This window comes from Rhopalosiphum padi, chromosome 2, assembly GCF_020882245.1.
Source record: "Rhopalosiphum padi isolate XX-2018 chromosome 2, ASM2088224v1, whole genome shotgun sequence".
In the NCBI taxonomy this organism is placed as follows: domain Eukaryota; kingdom Metazoa; phylum Arthropoda; class Insecta; order Hemiptera; family Aphididae; genus Rhopalosiphum; species Rhopalosiphum padi.
The window spans coordinates 54,835,124-54,847,430 of record NC_083598.1 but is presented as its reverse complement, the minus strand read 5'-3'; the positions used below and the strand labels follow the sequence as shown (position 1 = coordinate 54,847,430).

The 12,307-nt window shown below is 28.6% G+C and overlaps 3 protein-coding genes across 5 annotated transcripts in view; 2 read left to right on the top strand and 1 right to left on the bottom strand.

Moving 5' to 3' along the window:
* Nucleotides 1-139: 139 nt before the first annotated feature.
* LOC132923271 (PHD finger-like domain-containing protein 5A) lies at nt 140-919 on the top strand. Its single transcript, XM_060987145.1, has 3 exons — nt 140-301; nt 408-598; nt 666-919. The coding sequence occupies exons 1-3, from the start codon at nt 250-252 to the stop codon at nt 753-755; spliced, it is 333 nt and encodes a 110-aa protein (XP_060843128.1). The 5' UTR covers nt 140-249; the 3' UTR covers nt 756-919.
* On the bottom strand, nt 764-4,439 carry LOC132923272 (uncharacterized). The gene is made up of 7 exons (XM_060987146.1): nt 4,351-4,439; nt 4,131-4,279; nt 3,069-3,444; nt 2,723-3,009; nt 2,155-2,658; nt 1,829-2,097; nt 764-1,332 (listed from the first exon to the last, which is right to left on the bottom strand). Exons 2-7 carry the CDS (start codon nt 4,250-4,252, stop codon nt 938-940), a joined length of 1,953 nt encoding a protein of 650 aa, XP_060843129.1. The 5' UTR covers nt 4,253-4,279; nt 4,351-4,439; the 3' UTR covers nt 764-937.
* A 5,697-nt stretch (nt 4,440-10,136) lies between these two features.
* LOC132923270 (autism susceptibility gene 2 protein-like) overlaps nt 10,137-12,307 on the top strand; it is a 33,496-nt gene continuing 31,325 nt past the window's right edge. For 2 of the 3 annotated variants that reach the window (XM_060987142.1, XM_060987140.1), the window contains exon 1: nt 10,139-11,154. In XM_060987142.1, the coding sequence (XP_060843125.1) occupies nt 10,915-11,154 (240 nt within the window). In that variant the 5' untranslated portion in view covers nt 10,139-10,914. Of the gene's footprint in view, nt 11,155-12,307 lie in introns of all 3 variants that reach the window. The other variant, XM_060987141.1, reaches the window with a different exon arrangement.

The window sequence follows — 12,307 nt, the reverse complement described above, 5'->3', positions numbered from 1 at the left end:
AAGTTTATTTAAGCTGGTTACTCTGTTTTTTTTTATCATTTTCAATTGTACAGTTTTACTTTGGCGACACTGACATTTAAAAATATTATTGTTTGGATGACGGAAGTTTGGTTGTTTGGTGTGATTGTGAATTGTGATAACTAATTAGTTCATTCGTAATCGTGGTCTAGCCGGTTAGATTTAACCAATATATAATTTTTGCCGATTATTCTATTAGATTTAATTGACGTTAAACAGTAATTCAACAGAATGGCTAAACATCATCCAGACTTGATATTTTGTCGTAAGCAACCCGGCGTCGGTAAGCATTGTGTATAATATTTTTAATATTTTCATATCTATCTAATATAGTACTTTATTATACAATTATGCAATTCGTTTATTTACACATTTTACCTCTATAACAGCTATAGGACGATTATGTGAAAAATGTGATGGTAAATGTGTAATATGTGATTCATATGTGAGACCATGTACATTGGTACGCATTTGCGATGAGTGCAATTATGGCTCATATCAGGGCCGATGTGTTATATGCGGTGGACCTGGTGTATCGGATGCATATTATTGTAAGGAATGTACAGTCCAAGAAAAAGATGTAAATTATATTTCAAATTATATTATTAGTTTTATGAATCAAGTTCATAATGTTTATTTTATTTCAGAGAGATGGCTGTCCAAAAATTGTAAATTTGGGAAGTTCAAAAACAGATCTATTTTACGAACGGAAAAAATATGGGTTCAAACGGCGGTAGAATCACTATATTTTCATTTGTTTTATTAATAATGTATATTATTTTTAATTAACTCTTAAAGTAATTATAAATTAAATACATGTTCTTGTTTTCAAAACTAAGGTTTATATTATAATTTCAAAATCTTTCATCAATATAGCATTATGTTCTAAGTTATAAAATAATATTGTAGTTTTTTACTTTTATTTCTGTGTATAATAACAGTTTAATGAATATTCATCATAAAGTGGATCTTTTTTTACCACTCCATACCAATAACCAATTTCAAATAACAAAACCAATATACTTAAAATATAACCAGCAACCAAAACAACAAATGCCCCATAAAGTTTCTTAAGATCCATAAGTGCTTTAACTTCTTCAATTTGCTGTGGTTCTTCGAGTATTACTGTGTCTGACATAACATCATTTAACCATTTTTTCACTAACCCAGCTTCTATAACTCTTCTCAAGAATCTGTCAACTGCTGGCTTTAATGGTGAATTTTTTTGTAATCCTAATGATATTGGCATATTTATTATACATGTTGACATTATGTGTAGTGTAAAATCTCCATTACTTGTACCATTCAGTGTACCTTAAAAAAATTGAAAAAAAAACACAAATAAAGTGCATTTGTGTAAATTAGTATTAATATTATTGAATATTCTGTTAATTCACTAAAAGTGAAGTCTTCAGTATAATTACTTATTTTTGTTGGGACTAAACTTAGGTAATACAATTTAAACTGTAATATAATATTGTATTTCATATCAAAATTACATTTTCCATTATACCATTGATAAATAATAAAATAAATATAATATAGTATATAGTCACTATATTATAGTGTTATAGTCATTATAATAACTCATAAGCTATATATGAGATAAAAGTAATTAAAATTATTATAAATCATATTTTTATGATTAATTAGTGATTTTTTTTAAATTTTGTAATACAATTTAGGAAATATGTTTAGATTATTATTTAAAAATTGAATTTAATGGAATGCTTAAATCATTTAAAACTAATATGGCAAAATAATAGTTCAACTTATTTTATATTTATAACAAATTAATATTTGTGAATACCATTAATTAACTGAAAATTTTGTTCATATGTTTTGGTATTTTGCATCACTTTTACATATCTCAAAAAGTGTATATTATCATAGTACGCAAATTGTCCTTTAGATACCAAATCAATAGCTTTTTCAACTTCATAAACTTCTTGAAATTTTTGACCAACTTTTTGTCCAGTTTTATCTAACGATGTCATGAAAAATTCTTTTGATTGTTCTCCCCATCCTCCACAATTTATATTACTATCAGCAAGAGCTTCCAATGTATCAATTGTAACCCTGTTAAATGGATTAAAATATAATGATTAATGAGTATTATTAAAATAATTTTATAACCTGGTATCTGGATTAGCTAGAATTGCCGTCATACTAGCTTTGTAAGCAACTACAACTAATAAACAGTAAATCCACCACCACCCTGTTAAAATTCTTATGGCCCATCCAGTGGGTACTTTTGGTAATGATACAGCTACTAACATCCCATAAGTATATAAAATACTATTCTCTATGTCTTCAAATAAGTATAATCCAGTTACATCTTTGTTTGTGAGTTGATTAAATTTATTATTTGTTGTATGGTTGTTGATACATTTTTGTTGCTTGGTTATTTTTGGATATTTAACTTTATGTTTTAAAATATCTATACATTTTTTAATTATTTTATTTTCTGTAAATAGTTCAGATTTGTTTTCTAATATTTTTGTCTTCTGTGTATCACACGACTGTATAATTTTAATTGAGCTTTCACTATCTTCAATATGTTTATGAGCCGTTGCAAAAGCATAAAATAAAAAGCCTCCGACAAGAAGTGTAATAAGTACGCCAATCCACATATTTAACCTAAAATAAATTAAGTGTAAATATTAATATTAATTTATTAACATAATTTATTATATATTTTTACTTGAAAGGAAGAATTAAAGTTTTCCATGAGTTGTCTGTTTTTGATTCAAATGTTAAGAATGTTAGACATTCTGTATTGTAAGGTATAGATAGATCTAAAATATTTAGATGATATGGTGTATAATGCAAATTACCCAGTGCCAAATCAGCACGAGCAGACCACACCTCTCCTAACAATCCTGATATAGTTCCATTAATTTGTTTTTTACCCCATTGTTCAGTACGCCAATTTAGTGGTTCATATATAACTGGAATAAAATTCATTGCACTTCCAAGTGATTTGAGAACCTAAAACAACAGAATATTAAATTTTATTTTAAAATGTTATTACATTTTTATGATTACACCTCAATTTCTAAGCCCTTCTTATAGCCAGAATTTTCATCATTTCCATTTATTAATGCATTTTTTATTGCAGATGGAATGTAGTTAAAAGTTACTACTTTAAGTGAATTTCCTTGTAAATCTGATACTTTGTCTATATATAAATCCGTTTTTTTTTGAAAATTTCTTTTATTCCATATATCTAGTCTTAGTGTAACCAATGTCCCTTTGATTGGAGCAGGATATGGAACAGTGGATAACTCATACATTTCTTTAAAACGATATTTTCTAATAAACACAACATTTATAATTTTTGTCCATATAGTATGATGTTGCTTTGTGAAAAGTCTACGATCATGTAATAACATAAATTTAGTCCTAAAATCCAACATTCTATGCCTGAAAATTGTGTAATGCTGTATAGTATATTTTTCATTTAGTTATAATATTTGCACTTTATATATTTATTAAAATATATATTGGGTTTAGATATAATTTAAATAGGTATTCCAATTTATCAGAATGCATTGTATATTATTTTTTTAAATGTGTCACCAAAAATTGATTTTCATTGTTATTTTATCTGAATTAAATTTTTTTAGATTATTACAGTCCACAGCCTACATTTTATTATTATTTGTTAACTTAAAACTATTTTGTCAGTATGAATTTTTCTTCCTCATTTATTATTATTAGTTATATAAAAAACTAAAAAGTACCTAATACCTATCACCATCAAATAAAATAATAATTTAAAAACATTTGTTAGTATAATATACTCTGTGGCTGACGACTGGTAAGTATTAAACACAATGTTGTGGAATTAACACATAAATAAATTTTATCAATACTATAATACATTTAGTTTGTTCTACAAATACAAAATACCTACTTAGAGTTAAGCTTTGGTAACTAATACATTATTATAAATAGAATACCTACTTATAATATGCAGGATGTAACAGGACTATTTAACAAATATAGGTAGTAACATTTGTAAATTTGTAATGGAAGTTTGTCAAATAATCTTGTTACACCTTATATAGTTATTAATTACATTTTTAGATGATAATTAAATCATTTACTTATCGCTAAATTTTAGTAATCTCATTGTTTGATCAGCATTTAGGATAAATATTATGTTCATATTGCATCCTTCTTTTCTAACATTATTTAATATTTGCCAGGTTTGAAAATTTGGAGACATTAGATCCTCTGAGTCATCAACTAATGTCTATAAATTATTTTCAAAAGACTAATAATTAAAATAAATATGTAACATAAACTATTTTGTTTCAGTATTACTTTAAATATTGGTATTCCAGCAATAGCTCTATAAAATGCTTTATCTAATATACTATCATGAAAATGATCAAGTATTAAATTCAAGCAGGTAGCTGTATCTTTCCATTTATATGTTATATCTACAGCTAAATTTTCAAATTCAGAATTCCATTCTATTTTTCCATAAGAACTTTGAAACAGTTATAAATTTATTTAATATTCAGGTATAATAAAATATAATTAACTAGACAATAGAGTCAAAACATACTTAAATTTATTTGTATTTGTTGAAGATGTAACCGATATCTGTGGTTCACAAATTATGAAGCATTTAATAAAAATAAAAAACACATAAGTATTCATATTATTTAATTATTATAATTTTCAATGATAATTAGATACAGTTCAATTTTTTCTTTAAATAAAAATTCAAAATAAGTACTTTATTATAAAAGAAAAATACATTTTGTTTTAACTATAATCACTAACATGAAATGTATGCTTCTTTGCGATTTGAAAGTAGGTATTATAAAATATAAATACTGTAGGTATGCAAATTGCATTACAATCCAAACAAATTAGTACAAAATAATTGAATATAAAATTAGATTGAACTACCCAATTACAATGAAACAATCGCGTGTAGTTAGCTTCCAATTGGAATTGGAATTTGCATGAATACATAATTTTGTTCAAAACTTATTGATTTAAAAACGGCTTAGCGAATTGCAGACCTCTCTTGATTAGAAAGTGCTCACTAGACTTTGATACTTCGATAACTTATTTTATTTGATATTTATAACAATTCATACTTAAATATGTTAAATTAGGTAAATAAATGTGCAGGGCCATTTTTAAATTCATTCAAATGCCGCGACAATACAGCTAAATCGCCAAAATTATAAAAGCGTGTAAGAAGCTTCTTTATTCTACCTGCTATTAAATGGGGTGGTCGGAAATTGTGTCACATTTTATCAACCTGCTTCATATAAAATATTAGCTTAGTTTTTACTACCCGGAGATTGGGCCATAAATATTTAACACAAAAAAACAAGTATGTTATTATGTTTAGTAACTAATTTTTTTTCTTATATACAAAAATAAAATTATTTTTTTTAAATAATTTGACACAGATTTTACAAATTCAAATCTGCCTTTTTTCCCTTCATATTTTTTAATTTCATTATTCATTAAGAATATATCGTAATGTTTTCAAATTGAAGTTTCCTGGCTTTTAATGTTCCTAGCGTTCCTACGGTTCTAATTTTAATAAACTTCTGATTGAACTCTTATATTAAATATTATTTTATAAAAATTAAAAATTTAATGGTGACCTAATTACCGGATATAATAATAAAAATCGTTGCCCAATTCTCGAGCGCTTATAAAAGGATGGTTACAAAAATAATTCTTGTACTGGACGTTGAAATAGCTAAGGCCTGTAAATATAATTTGATACAAATACGTATTAAAATTGTAACAAATTAAAAATCATGCACTTATTTATTTATGACCTTTAGGGTTTTCAATATTAATTTTTCCGTTAAAAAACTGAAAATGTAACACATAGTTCCTTCTTATAACAATTCAAAAATATCAAAAATGCTTAAATAACTACATATAGACACATAGGTAGTACATGTACACAATTTGTTTGGATAATCACCTATGTCCTTTGGCTTAAAATTTCAATTTTGATGATAATCGTTAAAAAGAATAAAATTCGCAATTATTTTGTAAATGAAACTCAATTATTTAAATTTTAATAACTATGACTTACCTATGACTTCAAAATATCTAATAATATTTATTATTATACTCTTATATTATATTGTAAATGACAATTATCGTTTTATTAAAAATAAAACGTGATAATCATATTAAAATTTTTTTTCAAGTTTTGACCATCAGGTGAGGATTTTTTGTTACAGTAAATTTGTGGAAGGCGTATAGAACATGGGTTTGTCAATAAGAACTTGAGTGGTCACTTCGGTCAATCGGTCACTATGTTCCATCATATAGTTACTATGGGTCCGTTCCGTTTTCAAAATTCAAAACGAACTTGAACTATCACGTAGTTGTAGTTTTATCGGACTATTTGTCAGCTCGGTCAAAAACTCGAAACTCATAGTCGGGAGAGCGGCTGAGACGAGGCATTCACTCCCCCTCGGAGTTCGGACTTAAAATATAATTTTGGATAAATAAATAAAGGAACCTTATTTATTATTTTTTACATAAACTTTTCGTTAATATTTTGACTTTAGTATTGATTTATTTGTTTTTAAATTTAATGCACAGTTTGATTTTAGTGTCTCTCCTCCTGATAAATCTCCTGCAGTGTGTGTCAATAATAATAATAGTTACTATTAGGTTAGACTAAATTATTTTTTAGTATATTTTTTCATTTTACATATTTCGTCTAAATACTAATTTTAACATGTGTGTTTTTTTTTTGTGTCTGTCATCACGTTTTGTAGTAGAAATAATGCTTTGATTTTTGACTTCAGCTCCTCTTTAAAAAGGAAAATTCATCTAGTTGGTACTTTGGGGTGTCAATAATTTTCAAATGCGTCAGAAAAAACCTTAAAAAAGTAACGGAAAAATGGAAATTTTTACGCTTAATCAGTTTTTGCATGACAAAATCAATTTTTTATTTTGCTGTAACTCAAAAACGATTCATTGTAAGTACTTGAAATTTTAACCAGATGTTAAAATTCGAGTTATCTATTTACGATTAAATTTTCAAAATATTTTGACATTTTTTAAGCTATTTGTAGACAATTGAAATTTTCCATTTTTCTAAATTTTTTTTCTTGAAATGCTGATAAAAAAAATGTGGCTTTCCAAAAAATTTAAAATTTAATACAAGGTTTATTATAAGTTGTACTTATCGTAGTAAAAAAAAAAAAATCAAAAATCATTAGTCAAGATAGTAAGTTCAAATGTTTACAAAATGTGTCAAAATCTCGACAATTTGCAAGGAATTTTGAAGTTGAAAATTCATAAAATTTTTGTGATTTATATCTAATGTTAAAAAACCCAATACAAGGTTATTCATAAGTTTTCCTTCAAGTAATTGTAAAAAAAAAAAACTCCAGCGTCAATATAGAAAAATTTTTTTAAGCGTATGAAATTAATTTTTTACAAAACCGTGTAAAATAACGATATATTACAATTTAAATATAGGTAATAATATATCCTACTAATTATCTCCGTTTAGAATCGTTTTTTGTATACAATGATATCTGTCATTACATTCAAATTTAACACATCCATTATATAGTGACCTATTCCCTATCTCTACTATACAGCAGAGCGATACTCAATTGCCCACCTTTTTTAAATTAAATTGATTAGAAATTAAAAACAATTAATTGTATATAATTCAAAAATAAATTAGAATTTTATTTTAATTTTGTACGTTAAAAGTTAACATAATTTAAAATGTTTCTTATTACATATTTTTTATTTTATACTATATATTTTGCTGGCCATTTTCATTACATATACCTAAATCCCAGCCCTAATTATGGCACTATCGTATTTAATAATTTGCAATTTTTTTCGAAACTAAAAAAACTATTAAAAATCAGGAGATTAATGAAATTAAATTGTTGAAACGTCAAAATTTTCAGAAAAATGAACTCTACCTACATAATGGCTACCTATCTTGAATCTTCAATTGTATTGAAAATAATTAAATAAAAGTATATAATTTTTTTAATTTCTTACCAAAACATTAAAATAAATAAATAAAAATATGAAATATTTGTAGTTCTTCTCTCTGTTTAAAAAACCCAGAATTATGATGTCTCCATTATTTTAGGAGATATCGTAATGGGTAAATTCTCACGGGACACTGTGACACTGTGTACCTATATATAGCTGCTAATATTTGTTTACCTTTGGATAACATTTGGGGAAATAGGGATTGTATATTTACAATGACAACTCGATTTTTTCCGCAATTATAAACTACCTAACTATAACATTTAAAAATGCGTAATGGCTGATAATTCATAAAAGTTAAGATTGATTAAATAAAATAATATTATATTGTGCATAGATTATAGATACTAAGTACTATAATATAATATAATATGTATATATATGGACAGAGACTATTATTGCCTATTGGCGCCTTATTCGACATGTATTTAAACCTCTGAGAAAATCGCTCTCGTAAACCTGAATTGTCTTATTTTAAATAATTCATGGCATACATTTTTTTAATCTCCATTCTCCTATATTATGTTCTTCATACTGCTTTATAATAAAACAAATTTAAATTTAACTTTTTGTTCTAGAATATAATTAGGTAAATTAATATACATATTTAATCAATATCGCAGTGACAATATTTGCGTTACAATTTACCTAATAAATAATAATTCAATGAACACATGCAGAAACGAAAACAGTAATACTCGGTCTGCTGTAACCTACCAATAGGCAGGTTTCGAGTGTTTCTCGTCATTCAATAGATCACTTTAATGGTTAATTGATGAGTCAAGAAACATAATATGAATTAATGATAAATTATTTAACATCGAATTAAATTTAAAAAATAAAAACAATTCAAATGACTATAAAGTATAAATAATTTAAAAAGAGTCAAAATATTTTAAAATGTATACAACCTATATCAATAAAATGCTAACTTTTAATTAATGAAATCGATACAATACTAAATAGTCTATAAGCTATAACCAACAACTTATTCCTACCTTTATTCTCAAAAAACTAATGTTGTGTAAATATTCCAGTTTTTGTTAGTTTTCTTATAATTATTTTAAAAAATATTGGGATTTTTGACCACCTTACAATAAGTAACAATTAGGTAGATAGGGATTGGATTTTTCGTCACATTTTTTCCATGAGCCACCTTAAGATTTAAAGATTAGAGCATTTTAAATTTTCTTTTACTTCTATGGTTGTTTGGGAATTATTAGTAGACTCCACTGACTACTACCTATATCACATACGGTTTTAGGGTAGTTACACCGTTACACGAGGAAAAAAGAAGCTGTGGCGTTAAATGTTAATTGAGCTGCATCATGCGTGGGTTTTGATAAATTAAAGAAAATTATTGGTATTTCAATATTTATTGAGTGCACTAAAATTCCTCAAATGTTATAGCTGGATTAATAAATAAATCTCATCGTTACGTTTTTATAATTTTGAATTACAATGAACGGAATCAAATTAAAATTCAGAAGACATAGAGAAGAACGTACTGTAATAGAAAATAGTTGATCGAAACTAACAGTATACGTGTCGCATGACGCATTTGATAAAAAAACATTAAACGCAGAATATAAGTTGAAAGTTACAACTCGTAAGTGTAAATATTACGGAACAGTGGATACTCATAAATCATAATTTACCGGCTACCGCGTGTTGCCGAGTGCGACGAACGAGTCGAACAGACAAGCCATACGTCACGGTCTCGCTGCTACGGATTGGGGTCTGCCGTCTGGTACTCCGGTAGTCACTAGTCTGGTCTAGATCATGATATTATAATAATAATATAATATTAATTACCCATACATATTGTGTGTATAATATAATATTAATAAGGGTCTGGCGATTGGTGAACGTCGCGCGATCGTGTGGCGGCTACGACGACTCGCGTCCGTTTAATTGGCCACACTGTACGGTGGACGGCGTTCGCCCAGTGCGTACCAACCACGCAGCCGTCGGCGGCGGCGCTTTTCCCGTCATTCGGGGCTCGGGCTGCTGCAGCAACTTACTCTGTCGTGCGATTATTACCGTCGCGTTCACTGTCCACGGCCGTCGACGACTGACGTGCGCGCAAGCGAGACAGACAGTGCGTTATTTTCTTTTCTATCCTTTATTATTATTATTATTATTATTATTACTATTATTATTTTTTTTCTCTCCAATACTACTACGTGCCCGACCGAAAACCGACTACGGCGACAAGTGAGTGTGTGCGCGCGCGTCCTCTCCCCAGTCCCCGTATCCGACCGACCACCACTGACGTCTCTCGCGCCCGTGTCTGTGTACGTGTTTGTATGTGTGTGCGTGTGTTTTGTTAAATCAATTGCCCCGTTCGCGTTATCGCTCCGCCGCCGTCGCCGTAGATCTCTTCGTCTTTGCTCGTTTCCGCTGCCGTTTGACGCCATCGCCGTCACCGACAGTTCATCACGGCAAAAATATAATATCCGATCGTAGAGCACCGGTCCCGGCGGTGATGTCGTACGCTAGAGGGACGGACGATACGACGTCGCCGCCGCCGCTAACCCGTCCGCGCGTCTGATTGCCAACGATAATAGTATTATTCTCTCACGCGCAATCGTGTACAGCCACCGCACGGGCCAATGATCTACGCTCGCGTCTCGTGATATAATTATTAAATTATATATATTAGTAATTCGTCGTCAGATTTGTGTGCGTGTTTTTATTGTATCCCCGCCGAATTATTACTTTTTGATAATTTTCGAATGATGTGACGAGTAGAGGGTTCCGCCGATATTTGTTTTCCGTTCGCGATGACCGGCCGACCGGCGTTCGACGGGTACAAGTTTGTTGTGTGCTGGACGACTGACGTGTCCTGATAACATGGAAACGGATATAAAGCAGCAGCGTATCAAACGCAGTAAGCGCCGTGAACGGGCTCAGCGTATGCACGCTAAGAAACATGAGCTGGACAGTGGCGAAGAAGACGAACTGACCACAAAAGAAAAGGCGCAGAGGCCCCCGCCGCCGAGTCGTAGAAAAAAGAAGGAAACCACTCTGTTTGATGAGGATGTTGTCGACGGATTTGCCATTCTTTCCTTCAAATCGTATGAAGATCTCGAAGTGAGTGATCACAACTCTAATACATATATGTAGAGCACCTTATAATGTACTTATTACTCACATAGCTTGTTGTTTTATCAAGTATACAACATAAAATAGTTATGTGGTATTGTGTTTTCTGTCGATACTTGATGGTTTCATAAATTGATATCTGGCTTGGTTTGTTCGAGACTGCACTACCTTGTAAAAAGTGTCATTTGTGAATATTTATAGTTGTAAAATAGTATGTTAATCAAATGGTTTTTAAATATGATAAGTATTACAGAACAATTTTCAATGAGTGATAATCTTTTTACCATTGATCTTATAGAATATGTTTAGGTACTATTGGTATGTTTTAAAAACCCTATCTAGGTGTATAGTTTGATATATATTATAAACATTTTTCTATATCAACTAATATAGCTATCTGATTTTATTTGTATTTATTTTTTCTTGGTTCCAACTCAATAGATATTTTTAAAGTGGGTAAGAAAAGATTTTTCTGCAGCGTCTTGAGCCTATAGATAGTGGAACAGCACGGCAGCATCACTCCATGTTTAGACGCTGCAGGTAATCCATACCCTAACACGAGTACCTATTATTTAGTATATTATTATCAATTTACCTTCAGATACAACTTTAAGCCTTGATTTTTATTTAGGTAGGTACTTTGTATTAATTTTAAATGAGGTATTGATTAAATATTGATAGCAATGTGTTATATATTAGATAAACACATGCATTGTTTATTAGTATGTGATTAATTCATATTTATTGTATTAAATATTTATGTGATAAGTTATCACATTTATAATAATGTTATACTATGTAGATAAGTATTTAACTACATAGGAAATACAAATAATATTGGATATTCTAAAATCATACCTAAATAACATTTTATTAAGAACTATTATTTTTGTTATCACCTTTATTTTTCTAAAAGTGCTAAATTTAGCCATTAATTTACTTTGGATTAGTTAAAATAATAATATTTAAGGTGCTACCAACAAACAATTTTTTAAACATTTTTGAAATGTCTTATATACTAATGCTATTAGTATTGGCTAGATAGTTAATTGTTACCTTAAATAGATAATATCCAATACAATACTTGCGTTTTATTACTATTATTGTTATGATCATCATGTTATAAAAAATCAAACTGTAT

What these genes read in the sequence shown, in the direction of transcription:
- LOC132923271 (XM_060987145.1), top strand. Translation starts at nt 250, where the DNA reads ATGGCTAAACATCATCCAGACTTGATATTTTGTCGTAAGCAACCCGGC. An exon ending in TCGTAAGCAACCCGGCGTCG is followed by an intron (nt 302 to 407) that starts GTAAGCATTGTG and finishes CCTCTATAACAG; the next exon opens with CTATAGGACGATTATGTGAA. An exon ending in GTACAGTCCAAGAAAAAGAT is followed by an intron (nt 599 to 665) that starts GTAAATTATATT and finishes ATTTTATTTCAG; the next exon opens with AGAGATGGCTGTCCAAAAAT.
- LOC132923272 (XM_060987146.1), bottom strand. Translation starts at nt 4,252, where the DNA reads ATGTCTCCAAATTTTCAAACCTGGCAAATATTAAATAATGTTAGAAAA. An exon ending in TTACTAAAATTTAGCGATAA is followed by an intron (nt 3,445 to 4,130) that starts GTAAATGATTTA and finishes CACAATTTTCAG; the next exon opens with GCATAGAATGTTGGATTTTA. An exon ending in ACTTTAATTCTTCCTTTCAA is followed by an intron (nt 2,659 to 2,722) that starts GTAAAAATATAT and finishes AATTTATTTTAG; the next exon opens with GTTAAATATGTGGATTGGCG.